Raw genomic sequence first — 15,391 nt, 5'->3', positions numbered from 1 at the left:
GTCAACATTTTTTACATGAGACAGCACAAAAACCCATATGAGGTCATCCTGTTCACACCATCACCAAAGCTCTTGCATACCCAACAAAGGAGAAACTGCAAGTTCAACAGTTATGGAAGCACTGACAGGTAAGAACACATATGATATCTATAAAGAAATTTGTAAAACCCAAAAACATAACATGTCTTTGTGCTGTATTGCTAGTCTCAGCTACACCTATGTAATAATTTAGACAGATGTGCAACGCCTGTCTCTAGAAAGGTGGGGGAAGGAATCTAGCATTACTTAGATAATAACCTTTTCAAATCGAATTACTCTAAATCTAAACCAAAACTAGTCGCTGATAAAAGGAAGACTAGCAAAAACGTGGGCACTCTCTGGAAGGAAATGGAAGACCTGGTTACCCAGGACGTGGAGAAGGCTGAGGTACTCCATGACCTTTTTGCCTCAGTCTTCACTCGCAAGTGCTCCAGCCACACTGCTCAAATCACAAAAGGCAAAGGCAGGGACTGGGAGAATGAAGAACTGCCCACCGTAGGAGAAGATCAGGTTCAAAACCATCTAAGGAACCTGAAGGTGCACAAGTCCACAGGACCTGATGAGATGCATCTGCAGGTCCTGAGGGAACTAGCAGATGAAGTGCTTAAGCCACTATCCGTCATGTTTGAGAAGTCGTGGCAGACCGGGGAAGTTCCCACTGACTGGAAAAGGGGAAACATAACCCCCATTTTTAAAAAAGGAAAAAAGGAGGACCTGGGGAACTACAGGCCAGTCAGTCTCACCTCTGTGCCCAGCAAGATCATGGAGTAGATCCTCCTGGAAACTATGCTAAGGCACATGGAAAATAAGGAGGTGATTGGTGACAGCCAACATGGCTTCACTAAGGGCAAACTGTGCCTGACAAACATGGTGGCCTTCTACAAGGGGGTTACAGTGTTGGTGGATAAGGGAAGAGCAACACACCTCATCTACCTGTACTTGTGCAAAGCATTTGACACTGTCCTGCAAAACACCCTTGTCTCTAAATTGGAGAGACATGGATTTGATAGATGGACCACTCGGTGGCTAAGGAATTGGCTGGATGGTTGCACTCAAAGAGCTGGGGTCAACGGCTCGATGTCCAAGTGGAGACCAGTGACAAGTGGTTTTCCTCACGGATCAGTGTTCGGACCAGTGCTGTTTAACATCTTTGCTGGAGACACGGACAGTGGGATTGAGCGCACCCTCAGCAAGTTTGCCAATGACACCAAGCTGCGTGGCACGGTCAACACCCTGGAGGGAAGGGGTGCCATCCAGAGGGACCTTGACAGGCTTGAGAGGTGGGCCTGTGCAAACTGCATCAAGTTCAACAAGGCCAAGTGCAAGGTCCTGCACATGGGTTGCAGCAATCCCAAGCACAAATACAGGCTGGGCAGAGAATGGATTGAGAGCAGTCCTGTGGAGAAGGACTTGGGGGCATTGGTTGACCAGAAGCTCAACGTGACTTGGCAATACGCGCTTGCAGCCTAGAAAGCCAACTGTATCCTGGGCTGCAAGGAAAGAAACCTAACCAGCAGGTTGAGGGAAGTGATTCTGCCCCTTTGCTCTCATGAGACCCTACCTGGAGTACTGCGTTCAGCTGTGAGGCCCCCAACATAAGAAGGACATGGACCTGTTGGAGCAGGTCCAGAGGAGGGCCACAAAAATGATCAGAGGGATGGAACACCTCTCATACGAAGACAGGCTGAAAGAGTTGGGGTTGTTCAGGCCGGAGAAGAGAAGGATCCAAGAAGACCTTATGGCAGCCTTCCAGTACCTAAAGGTGGCCTACAAGAAAGTCGGAGAGGGACTGTCACAGGACACAGGGTAATGGCTTTAAACTGAAAGTGGGGAGATTTAGATTGGATGTAAGGAAGAAGTTCTTCACTGTGAGGGTGGTGAGGCACTGGAACAGGTTGCCCAGAGAGGTTGTGGATGCCCCATCCCTGGAAGTGTTCCAAAGCCAGTTTGGATGGGGCTTTGAGCAACCTGGTCTAGTGGAAGGTGTCCCTGCCAGTGACAGGGGGGTTGGAACTAGATGATCTTTAAGGTCCCTTCCATTCTATGATGAAAACTCCTACAACATAGGTAAGATGCATCCACACCTTGTAACATGTGGGTAAGTAAGGCAAAGCTTTGAGAAAGGAAAAAGGAAGAAAAAGAAACAGAATTCCTGAAACATCACCATCACAATCATCACCATAAACTATCTTCCCAGATACAGACAGGACAGGGCCCAGCTATTTCTGGATGCGATAGATTTCTTCACAAAAGTCACTGAAATTAAAAGGCTTCAACTCTGTTTTGGTAGCTCATGCTCCTGGATTAAACATTCAATTTGTATTAAACAAAGATAAGTAAAAAGGTAGGCTGTTTTCCAATTTCAAGAGAGCAACCATTGAGAAAGTAAGGAAACTATTTATTAAGTGTCAACAAAATAAAAAAAAAAAACAAAAACAAACCCTCCACAAATTCCACAGGGCTGGGGACTAGTATTATACATCCCAGGTCTGAGACAAGGTTTCCAAATTTAATCAGACAAACAGCACCCTTGAAAGAGATTTCTTAATAAGCCTGTATATGATGGGAGTGTGAAGGGAGAAAAGGACAGGTCAGAAGAGAAAATTAAGCCTCAGACATTAAACAGCAAAGTGAGAAATCCAAAACAAAGCTATTTGACAAAACAGGCAAAAGAATGGCTCACTATACATAAGGATGGAATAGAAATTAATATAGCCTAGATATGGTCCAAAACAAGCAAGTATTTTGCTATTTTTATGAAGAAAGTGAATGCTCAATCTTCAGAAAAAGGGAGGACAGAGAACTAGAGTGGATATACATACAGGCTGGTTACCATGAATTAAGTGGAAGCAAAAAAACTTCCCTACCAGAATGCCTGAAAAATTCAAACACAAAATTATTTGTCAAGAAAAAAAATACTGGTAATAAACTACTGCATACATTTGATATATTAACAAAAACAAATCAAATATTCAATAAAAGGTTATGAAAATGCTCAGGAGGCATAAAGATTTCATCTCCAAAGACAAAACTGAAAAGTTTGACTTATCAGAATGAGGACTGCACAGATACATGATTATTTTAAAAAATGCTTCATCAGGGCAAGTGTGAGGGGAAAAAGAAAAGCTAGTAAAAGCTAAGTTGAACATACTCATCTTGTTTCCATGCCAGCATTAAGTGAGCCACTCTAAGGTTTGAGCTGGAATTCAGTTTCTATTCAGACCAGTAAGATTCTAGAATAGTCTCAGAAGCAGTAGTGATATATGCTGTAAGTGACAGTAAGGTGCAGGTTATACAAAACAGCCACCTGAAGTCTTTCCCAGCCTTTAGCACTTTAACCTTTCCTTTCACCCCAAGGTTCTTACTGCTGTTTATGGAAATGGCACTAATACTGCCATCAGAAACAGACAGCTGTAACTACCACAGGTTTGTTAAGAACTGTTTCTCCCTACACCCTTCTCTCGCTCCCCTCCAAAAGCAATACTGACAGGCTCTAGTCATTACAACACAGCCACAGAAGAGGAGACAGAATAAAAGCACTGACAGACACATACTGGAATTCCAGTTCCTACCATGTAGTGTGACCCTCACTTCTGCTATCAAATCCTAAAATAAATGCAATAATGCTCAAAAGCTTGGTTGTGAAAAGCAGTTCTTGTCAAGCTGCTAATTACTTCCTGATGCAGAAAGCAGAAGCTACCAAGACAAAAGTGTACCTCCACACAGCGCAAGCTGGGTTACATTCCTTCTTCCCCCTGCTCAACGCCCAATTTCTGAAGTTTCCTACACTCTTGCTTGTACAGCTTTCTAAAGGGCACACCCAAAGAAAGTGCCTTTAAGTTGCTAAGGTTGTCACACAGATCTTTAGGTAAAATGACCTGGAAATCAGAACACTAGTATGTAACATAAATGTACCACACTGGCACATTTTAACAGCAGAACTGCCAGCACTGAGGCAATGAAACAAACCTGTTTTGCTGAAGTTTAGACTTTCAGGAAGTTTTTCCTGCTAATTTGAGTTTCACATGCATGCAGCAGTTTAAAGTATTAGTAAAGTTCTCTTTTGCTTGTTCCCTTTACCAGCACATTCCTTCCCCAAATTACATCATGATACACTTGTAGAATCAAACAGCATTGTTGTTGTCCGAGGAAGAGAGGTGAAAAGGAAAGGCAGATATGTAATTCAAATTTGTGTTTTGTTGTATTCTTCAGACAGCAACTCAGTCTAAGGGTGTTTGCATTCCACATCTGAAGAGTGACTAATTCACTCAAAACCAAAAAACAAACAAAGAAACAAAAAACAAAACCCAAAATTAAAAAAACCCCAGCAGCTTAGAGGAAGTCATACAAGACCAATGAAATAGTTTGAGCTTTTTTTAAAGGAAGTATTATGATGCTGTCTTTATACCGTAGCATACATATAAGCAAAATAAAAATCCACGCCACACTACTTTATTTTTCAGTATGCAATGCAAAGAGTTTCCCCACAGAATGATAAGACTTTATTTCTAGAAAGCAAGTCAAATTGGGAGGCCAAAAAAGGAAGGGGAATGACAAGGAGTGGTAATGGGAACAGGACAGGAAACAACTCATAGGCATTAGAATCAGAAAATAGGAAGGCAGGCAGAAAAAAGGTCTTTCAGAAATTTGATGGTTTGTATTATTTTTTCTTTTACACAAAAAAATATAAAAGTATAATAGGGTATCTATGAAAAAATGGCCATTAAAAAAAAAACAAAACAAAAAAACCCAACCAAAACCAAATCCGCACTTTACTCCTTTACAGAATAAATGTTTTTACAAAAAGTCACGTAGGATGACAAATCTTCATCTCATTCAGTATCAAAACATTATCCCTACATTTGGACACTTATGTATTTTATATGAAAAAATGCTGCTATTTAGGGTAAAAATACCAGAAATTTGTAAAGCCAAATTGTTTTTACAGAAAGCAACACAGTTAAACACTGTAAAACATTCACAACTTTTCACACTGGACTATGGCCAGTACTCACAAGAGCAAGTGAACAGATTTCCATAAACCTGTTGAAAATAATACCAAGCTTACTAGTAAGAAAAAGAAAGTAGCAGTTCTAGGCAGTAATAGCCTATGCATTTGCCTACAGTGCTCACACTCTTACATACTTACAGTAAATCTTTTTTTCTTCTCTCTGTGTTCATCAGAGCTGGGAATGCTAACACTTGGGCAGCTTTCTTTGAGATCCATTGTATGTGTCCTTTTGACAAATTTGTTACAGGACCCTGCTTCGGGTCTTGCAATCAGAAGATCTCTTCAACGGTATTGATCCAAGATACGAAGCTTTTCTTGAGAAAATGTGAATTCCATCATGTAATCTTAAAGTGAACATAAAAGGAAAATTAAGTACAGGAACACTTAACTCACAGTGCTAAAACCTGTGTGACAAGAACTTTTCCTGGCAGGAAATGCACTTTAATATGCGCACATACAGCCATAATCATTACAATTTTGCACACTGTTTCATACTTGTGGTCCTTCGTTGTTTCACTGGAACGACTCACATTCTCTAAGGACACAAATGCACCCAAAAATTCACTGAGTTGTGTGGACATACTGGAAACAGACTTGGGCCCACTACAGACAATACTTTGAAGGAACAAAGATAGAGCACGGAGAAATAATAAAGATGACAACCTGGTATCAGACACCTGAGAAAAGCCACTAACACGTGCATTTGGAACAGTTAATTTCAAAAACAAGGGTTTTCAACTGCATGAATCTGTACCAGAGGGCATTTCAGATTTGTCAGAACATGCTGAGTGCATTTAATTATCACATCAGAGATGAAAGACAACATGAGAAAAAATCATTTTTCATGTGAATTTGAGAGGGACATGGGTAGCACCATGTGTCTGCCTGAATATTTACCTTCTCTGCCCCCTCTTCCCCCATAATTGATATACTTTGTGTTTAGCACAACAGTAAGGTTGTCCATACCCTTCAGTAGAACAGTTAGCTTCCTTGCAGAACTTGAGAAGGGCACAAGACAAGAGAGAGGATAAAACCATCAAAAAGGCAGAAAGCTTAGCATTAACTAGACGCCTCTTCACTCGCTAAGGGACAGTATCCTCCACACCTGTCTTGAGCACAAGCAAATTGTTTACTGGACCCCACTGCAAACAACAGGAACTTCAGCACTGCCTAAGAGCAGCTGAAATTAAGGCTACGTAGCTACAACCCTCTGTTCAGGCCTGCATGGCCATCTGAAGTGTTTTAGTGAATGCAGCTCAGCTTTTAGAACACTATGTGTCTGACCAACTTACAAACATGAAAAAAAATTTTTGAAAGAGGAGACCTCAGTTCTCTTCAAAACACCCGGAGGAAAAAGGAGCGCCCAGTCCAACATTTAACTCCCTATTTTCTTAAAACAGGGAAGTATAAAAGTGAGCTGTATATTTCATATCATAAATTTCCAAAAAGCACAAACTAATCCAGTGCAATTCTGCTATTAGAGACACACCCATATTTATGTTGGCATGAAGGCCAAAGCCCCTGGAATCCACTGAAAAGATTTGTGCTTGATACCCAACTAGTCTCAGTCAGTCAGTTGACTATTTTTCTTGTTCTCAAAAGCCAAATCATCTCTCTGGTTCAAACTTCATGTTATTATTCCTCCTGTAGCCATTTAAAATCAAGTAATTTTCAAAGATCTATCTGGTGACTTCAAACAAAAAGGAGTGTTTGAAACCACTGTAACCACAGCTAAGTGATAGATCATCCATACTGCAACATATTCAGAGAATTATTTTTAGTTACATCTGCATTTACCTTAATTTGATTGTTCTCTACTTCACTGATTAGGTAATTACAGGGTTGAGCAGGGTTAAGCTCCCCCCCCCCCCCCTTATTTGACTATAACACAGCTCATCTAAGCCAGTTACACAGACTTTGAGTTTCAAATTGGTTTCTCTTTCCCTTTAGCAAGCCACTGTTAAAAGCTTTATTACAAGGCACAGTTTCCATTTTCCACAATTTTACACTGGCATGGGATTAAGACTGTTCTTCACCCACTGCCACACACTAAAATTAAGATCTAAAGGTTAACTGTGCTCTTCTCCATCATAAGAGGTCCACTAAAACAGTCAATAGCCACCACTTTCAGTAAGTGTTTCACTAAGCTTAGACTTTACTAAGCACTTATGTCAATCTTTAGCCACTTCAGGTCCAGTGCCAGAAACTGAGCACAAGTCCCTGCATTTATCTGTCTTCCTGCTTGTCACAGAAAAACAAGTAAAGCTTTAAAACAGATTAGGTGTTCCCTGACTAATATCACTCACCATCTTTCTCCTCTTGTAAACTGACATTCATTACAAAGGTTCCTAACGTGCTTGCACTGAGTCTGACAATATAGGCTGTACTTCTCTCAACCCTTTCATTTTTTTACTCTTTGTGTCATACTTTTAAATACCAGTACAGGAGCAGTATGGATTAAAAGCTGTAGTCCAAAGAATATCACTTGGAAGACTGAGCTTTATTCCAGATCTGAAATTGAAAGACCCAAGGAAAACAAAAGGAGGAAGTGTCACCCAGATTAATTCAGGAAAAGTTTATTCATCTTACTGGGGAGAAGAAGAAGAAATCATCTGAGAAGCTGAAACTACAGTGTTCGTGTCTCTTCAAGCTGCCTGGAAGATCACTGGCTGTGATTATTTTCTTTACCCGAGGCATCTCCTCTGAGTTGTGCCTGGGTCACCAACAGTAAACTGAACCGACAAACTTGGGAGAAATGCATTTTCAGTTTGCCACTAAGCTCCAGAGGATCAGAGCTTTCTTTCAATTTCTATTTGCCACGAGCATATCAGCTCTTGACTGCTTCTCATAGCTGAACTGTAGGTCTGACTGTAGAAATAGGGATAAATTTGCCTTAATGTTTGCCATGCTGTAGTTTAAGAACACAGCTGTAGTTTTAGTAGCAGGTAAAACCACTAATGCTGTGGTAACTACATGAAGTAATAATAACAGAGAGCAAACAGTAGAGATATTTTCATCCACAGCTTCAAAAGTGCAAACTGCAGGGTCTTGAGGGTTGCCACATACAAGTGAATTTAACAGACACTGTCAGTTGAGAAGTCTCTGCCTCTGGTTATAGTTTTTCCTGTAACTAAGAAAAAGTAGCCCCTGGCCTCAACTTTGATAACAGGCAGAAAGGAAAAGGAACTTTAGAAAACCAGGTAGCAAAATAAATCCCCTTAAATCGTACTTGTGCACTAGTGAAAGAATATGTAGAAATGCAAGACAGGGTAACACTGAGACCAGTGTTGTCCAGAAACAGCTAAAACTTTTAACTTGCTACAGTATCTAGGCCTGGAACAGGGGAAGGCACAGACAAATGTGTCAGAAGAGAACAGAAGTCAGGCACCGTTCTGGCAAAGTTTCAAGCCTATCAGCAGCTACACTGTCCATTCTCTCCATGGTGGCTGTCAAAAGGCAAGCAGTATTTTCACTGTTTCCTGCAGGAAGCCATAACTATGTCAAATTTCAGGCTGACACTTGCCTCTGGTGAAGTAAGAGCATGACAATAACAGAACCCTGACACTATGAGAACATACATAGATCTACTATACCCACAAATGAAGAATTTTCTGAATGCATTACAATAAAGTATTTTGTGCAACATGTAGCAATAGCTACACACAACAGGCAAACATTATGCAGTTTAGTGATACACAGCAACCTCCTTTTACTCCTTTCTACATAAGCTAGGCTCAAACTGTACTGGAAAAGGTTTCTGAAGTTTAATCAGATTTTTTTATTTTGTACTGAAACACTTTCTTTTCTTTTTTTAAATGATAATGGCCTGAAGATGATACCACACAGGAGACAATCTATTATTCACTATAAAGATTACTCTATTTCCTCTTACTTGAGAGAAAGTATCATCTTTGGCATGCTTTTCATCACTTCCTCAGTCTTCTCCACAAATATCCTGATAATGACTCAACATGTCACTGGACATTACACAATCTTTGAGAAAGCCCAGAAAGTCAGCTTTTTCTCAAATGCTGTATTATGAAATAGAGCATCCCACTCTCTTGTTACCAGACAGGCTGCTGACACACAGGAAACGGGAGACAAGATATTCAGAATCCGATGCGACAGAAACAAAGGATAAGGAGAGCCAGGGACTGTAGGAGAAGTCACGTGCTTCAGAGTCAAAAGCAAAACACAGATCACTAAATCTGTAAAGAGAGATGGATGGCCAGAAGCTGTTGAATAACTAGGTTCTGAAGAAAACAGGTTTCACATAGGCCATCCTTTTAAATACCACATACATATGATTTTTAATACAGGAACACTAAATACCAGTGTAGACCTCTAGAAATACTCCTGCTGAAGAAAAAGGAGACGGCTAACCAAAATACTCTGGCCAATCCTTGGCTTATCTCCACACTCACTTCTAACTACAATTTGAGAATTGAGAATTCACCCATTGGTATAAACGAAAAAGCCTGCTCCCTGTTCACACACCCACCCACTACCTTGCTTTTTTTTTTTTTTTTTTTAAATCTCTACTAGCATCACTATGGAAAGCAAACCACTACTCTGCAGCAAAGTGGGCAAAGTCCAATTCAACTGATTCTTTCTACTTGTAGAAAAGGATTGCAGATAAAGTGAAAACTCAACCAAGGGAAAGAAATAAGTAACTGGTGTTTTGCCTGACTTCTCCAAAGTAAATTTGATAGAGGCAAATATTTCCCTCCCATGATTCTACTGCACTCAAGAACATCCCTTCTGCCCCACTGCCCAAAATAAGCTCCAGTAAATTACTCTAACTGGCATATAAGAAAATTCGTGGCTTGGACTGGATCTATTTGCATTCATGTTTATTACCTGACTGAATACAGCTTCTTTGCTGTGGTAAGCAAACCCTGAGTAATAAAATGGGTCTGAAGAACAGATACTGCCAACAAGAGGCAGATGTCTTTTAATCCTGAACACAGGTCCGTAACAATTTCATCTTTAAGCCTGTGTCCACAGTATCTGGAAAGGTCACTATGTGCCTCAGATGGTATGACTTACACAAACAGCAGAGCACATAAAAAAAATACCTAGTTTGCATTACACCTGCTATGTGCACATTTCTTGGCGTGCTTCCTCAGACTTCCTACACACCAGGTCCAATTAAAGTTAAATGTAGATGCCTCAGGACAGCACAGATCAAAAGTTGTAGCAACAGGATTGTGAGCTACTTTCAAGAGGTCTTACAGACAGCCGATACCAGTCACTTGCAACATAGTCAGTTCTACATAAGAGGGCAGTCAGACTTCAGTGAACACAAAGCAAATAATCCCAGGCTCATTTTGTCCTTCTTGACAAAAATTAAGCAAGAGAACCCCAAATTTCAATTCCAGATACACTGCCCATTTTTTTTGCATGACCTTCAACGAAAGTCACCAACTGTTTTCCCTCTGTTTCACTTCGTAAAAAGAATTCTATCTACTTAAGATTGATGTTATTGCTAATGCATCAAACATGGAGAAAGTTACTGGATTTTATGTACTATAATTGGCAAAAGGGTAAAATCCATACAACAGAATATATCTGGATTCTAAAATAATAAAATATGCAAATCCAAGCTACAGTTCACAATCCAGAAAACACACTTTTGAAGTCTGTGCTCTACTGAATTCACAGCTGCGTAGAACCACAAAGCTGTTAGATAATGAAAAGGCTACAACTTAAATATTGGAGCATAAAAGGCAAGTAAGAGAAATGGCCTTTAGCAATATCCAAATTGCATGCCCAGTTCACCAGCACTCAATTCCTCATGTTACATCAGTACAATGACAGCTAGTATTTTATGTCCATTCTTCAAGTTTACAAACTCTTGCAGGTAAGAGCATACATTGACCTCTCACATATTTCAGTGCTCCACAGAGAATAAGGTGGTGTTTCAATTCTACAAGGATTCAGAGAACAGTTGTTTTATGCACGCGAAACAGAATTTGGCGCAGTAACGTCAGATGTGGTGAGGCTGTAATTTACAATCAAAGGTGGGAATTAAGGTTGGAAAGCAGTTTTAACACAATTCCTCATCATCACGTAACCACTAGCAACTACTTTTTCAGCTTTAAAATTGTTAAGGTTGTTAAAACAACCAGTACTTCTTAGTGACGTGTGCAAGTTAAACATGCTGTATTTCTGACCTAAATGAGTATCTCAAAATATCTTTTAAAAAATAGGTCAGTTTTTTAGCTTTATTAGAAATACCATGCATGGAGACTACCTTGGCAACATTAACAGTGAATTTTCCAAAATGCCTTCCAAAAGCTAATAACATTTTTTCCTGAAATCTAAAGTATCTTAAAGCCTTCAGGAAAATACTCCTCCATACACACTTTCCTTTTTTATCATTAGTTCATATTACAGTCATTGAAGAGACTGGTGTGCAGGTGAAGACAAAAAAAATATATATCAGAATTGTATTCAGACACTCAGAGTGAAACAGCACTAACATCAAAAGAACCCAAAATGGAATAACAGCAGCCTTTAAAAATACAGATTCATTCTGCATAAGTCTATAAACAAACTTCATATATGATTGAAAGGAATTAAAAAAAAAACAAACCAAAACTTAGCTACAAGACTACTGTAGCAAGTGATATTCATAGAAATCTTCAGTGCCAAGTAACTGGAAGAACCATAATGGCATTCAAGTGACATTACCGTGTTGAAATGAAATGCAGTACCAGCACAAAAACGTATCTGAAGTTTAAAGGGGAATAAGAAATGAGCATTCCATACTGCAAAAGCACCGCACATCTAGAAGCAGAACAGTTACACCTTTAAGAGCTGCTAGAGAAGGAAAATCCCTGTCAATATGAAAAAAAGACGAGCTGTCAAAACAGCTTTAGCCTTGATACTTTACTACTTGCCTTTTAACCAACCTCCACAAAATTCGATTCCTCAAGGGTACCTGAATCCCTGCAAGACAGCATTGCCTAAAAAGCTTTAGTTTTTCCAGACAGGACCTCAGTGGTATTCTCCCTCAGGTTCGCTGCGCTCTTCCAGAACACCAGCTACGCGCTGGCTGCGAACCCCTGGGAGAAGGGAGAGCGAACGCCGCGCAGGTGACGCCCTCGGGCATACACCCCTCGCCGAACGACGGGCAGAGAAGCGCAGCACGTACAACGGACCCGCGCCTGCCCGCCCGCCTCCCTCCCTCCCTCACAACCGGGGCCACCGGCTCCGCTGCACTTCCCGTAGCTCGGGAACGAAACCACGCCGCTCACCTTCACCCCAACAACCATCTCTCCGCTCCCTTATTTCTAGGAAGTTACAAACGTCTCACATGCCCGCTCCAGCGGCGCCCCGTCGTCGCCGCCGCCGCCGCCGCCGCTCCCCCGCGCGGCCACCCCCTGCCCGGCGGCGCCCCGCCGCCCCGCGCCCGCCCCCGGAACCCCGCAGGCTGACGCACACGCGGCCCCAACGGCGAGAAAAGGCGAAAGGCGGCGCCGCCGCGGAGAGGAGGCCAGCGCCGCCGCGGGATGGGCGCCCGGCGGGCGGGTGGGTCGCCTCGCCTCGCCTCACCGCCCCGCCGAGCGGCAACGGCGGCGCACGCGGCTGGCTCGCTCGCTCGCTCCCTCCCTCCGCCCGCCCGCCCCCGCACGCACCCACCCCGCACGTGCGGCCGCCGCTCCGGAGGGGGGCGGGAGGAACGTTAACCCCCCATTAACTTCCTCCGCGGGACAGCGAGCGCGGCGCCGACCCCGCCTGTGGCGGGCGGAGGCGAGCGAGCCGCCCCGGCCCACCCACGGACGCGGCCGCGGCCGCCCTCCCGCGCCCCTCCGCCCCCGCGGCGCCAGGCTGCGGCCCGGGCGTGGCGTGGCACGGCCCGGCCCGGCCCTCCGCCGGCCGCTGGCCCGCCGCCACCCCCGGGCCCTCGGCGGGGCCCGGACCCCGTCCCGGGCCGAGAGGGGAGGTTTCCCTCCCCACCCCCTTTTTAGAAAAAACTTTAAAAAAAAGTTCCGTCCTCCGCCCCGCAGCTCCCGGGGGATGTTCCCGCTTTTGCTGGGCGGCTCCCCACAGAAACTCTGGAAAATCAGCAGCGTCGGCAAAGCCGCCACTCTGGTAAAAATAATCTTAAAAAAAAAAAACCAAAACCAAAACCCAAACAAACCTGCTCGCAAGAGGGGTTTCAGTTTAACTCCTCGGTGCGTTTAGGGGTGCCCACAATCCCCTGGCAAGGCCATCATTAAACCAACCAGCTGCTGTAATGAAAGCTCTCCCCCTTCTTCTGTATGTGCCTAAGAAATAACACAGAAAAATGAGGTAGGTTTGTATAATATCTAGCACTGTTTAGAGAACTGTTTCTGCACCCTCTGAAATTAGAGGGTAAGTTTCAATACCCCAGTTAAAATTCAACTAGACCTCTTAAAACAAAGTATAACTCACTTGGTAAGTTTTTCCTGAGCAGACTGAGGCCACAGAACAGTTACAAAAATATAAATTCCAGAAAAAAGCTCTTTCAATGGCAGTATCACTTCTGCTTTTTTTTTTTTTTTTTTTAACTAGATGTAAAAGTGCAGGACTGCCAGGAGTCAGCATGGATTCTGTTTAACAGAACAGACCACTGCACCCATTAAGTTAAAAGCTCCTGTTTATTGAGGATCTGCTGTGGTCTCTAAACGTGTATGTTCATCATTCAGACAAGGCTTAAGAGGCAAAGAATACCTAATGCAAATATGGTAACACTCGGGATGAGGTAAAAGCCTATGCCATTTTAGCTTCCTCCATATGAATACCTGAAATGATTCCCAGGATTTCAACTGGTGCGTAAAGAATGAGCAAGTGTGAAAATACCACAGCCCGTTTCACTGTCTTAACTGATGTTAACACCTAGGTGCCACAAAACCCCCACAGGTTCTCATCAGGAAGTTGTTCTATTGCTTATGGAGAAGCCCCATGTTCTACAAGCATGTCTTCACAAGACTTGTATTTGGGCCTGACGAGACATGATGCTGCTCATTTCAACAGTCACAGGTATTGGCAAGCATCTGGCAAGTAGTGATTTGGGAGATCCTGTTTCTGAACATTCCTGCTGCAGAAGTATTCCTGCATAATACTACACTCATGTGTCAGACACTGACAGTCATCCAAGCACTCTCCAAAAACAAACCAGAGAAGCAGCCTGGCATTATTTAAAATACATCAGTGTTTGGATTAGCGTGTTGTAACTGTGTACATACAAGCTACAAGTCAACTGGATTACAAGTTTCCCTTTCAGTAGAGTCCACACAGGAAGAAATGAGGAATTTTCCCATCCTAACTTGCCCTTTCCTGATTTTGGAGTTTCGTATTTTTGGGTGGGCACTGCTAGATCCAGATACTCTGCATTGTAGCAACAGCCTTCTCTTGCTTGTTCGGATTGGGCGAGGTATTTGCCTTACATTCATAGAGAGCTTTTAAAGAAACTTCATTAGCACTTCTCGTTGTGAACCCCAGAGGAGAACACTTTTGAACTTCAGGCAGTTAGAATAACTTATTGGCAAATAATTTAATCAGGTAATCTGTATTTAAGAGTTATTTTACTCTACAGTTGTTTAGCAGTGTTCATCTTCTGTCTGGTTGATAGTTTTCAGTTAATCATTCACTTGTCAGCAGATCAGTTGAACGGAGCCACTGGACTGATTTACAGTAAGTAGAAAGGCCTCAAGCCAGGAAAGCAGAGATGACGACCCTGGCCTAGAGATAATTTAACTCTGTCTACCTGGCCACACAGTCTAAGCCCTAAACCTTTGACTAAAGAATGGCTATTTGTCCTTTCTCACAGTTAGAAACTCCCTGAAGACTGGGCTGTCAACTGGTTAATTTTATGTAGTTCTCACTATTCTGCACCTGTGCTCTACCTTAAGTAATTAGAGAGCAGCAACATGGTACATATCCTTAAATTGTAATTTGCCTGAATGAATTCCACAGCATGTTCATCCGTCTAGCGCATCATATTATGCAAAACACCGCTAAGGTCCTAGAATTTAAATAAATCCTAATTTACAGATTTGCTTGATGAGTTTTAAAGGCTAATATTCTAAAGTCAATGTGGATACCTGGTGGTTAACTGCGTAGCACACACAGAAACACATGGAACTCAACTTGCCTGCTAAGTGAAGCTAAAGGTCAGCATTCGCTCTGACATTTTTGACCCTGGGAACTCCCTTGCATTCCCCATTTATGTTTCCTGGGCAAGTAATACACACTAAGAATCTCGCTTCCACTGCTTTGCACTGCTAAAGAATGTTACAAATCCACGTACTGTGCTGTCATCCCAACTATTTAAAGTCTTTGCTGAAGAATACCAGTGACTGAGTGGCG

The 15,391-nt window shown here is 42.5% G+C and overlaps 1 protein-coding gene across 6 annotated transcripts in view; it reads right to left on the bottom strand.

The window, feature by feature from the left end:
- SGK3 (serum/glucocorticoid regulated kinase family member 3) overlaps positions 1 to 15,391 on the bottom strand; it is a 64,405-nt gene that overhangs the window by 27,009 nt on the left and 22,005 nt on the right. For 3 of the 6 annotated variants that reach the window (XM_069779465.1, XM_069779467.1, XM_069779462.1), the window contains exon 2: positions 5,189 to 5,394. In XM_069779465.1, coding sequence (XP_069635566.1) covers positions 5,189 to 5,266 — 78 coding nt within the window. In that variant the 5' untranslated portion in view covers positions 5,267 to 5,394. Of the gene's footprint in view, positions 1 to 5,188; positions 5,395 to 12,312; positions 12,448 to 12,497; positions 12,646 to 12,697; positions 12,828 to 15,391 lie in introns of those variants that run through there. The other 3 variants (XM_069779463.1, XM_069779464.1, XM_069779466.1) reach the window with 3 other exon arrangements.

The sequence above is a fragment of the Haliaeetus albicilla genome, chromosome 3 (genome assembly GCF_947461875.1).
Source record: "Haliaeetus albicilla chromosome 3, bHalAlb1.1, whole genome shotgun sequence".
In the NCBI taxonomy this organism is placed as follows: domain Eukaryota; kingdom Metazoa; phylum Chordata; class Aves; order Accipitriformes; family Accipitridae; genus Haliaeetus; species Haliaeetus albicilla.
The sequence above is the reverse complement of the archived record's forward strand: the minus strand, read 5'-3'. Positions and strand labels throughout refer to the sequence as shown.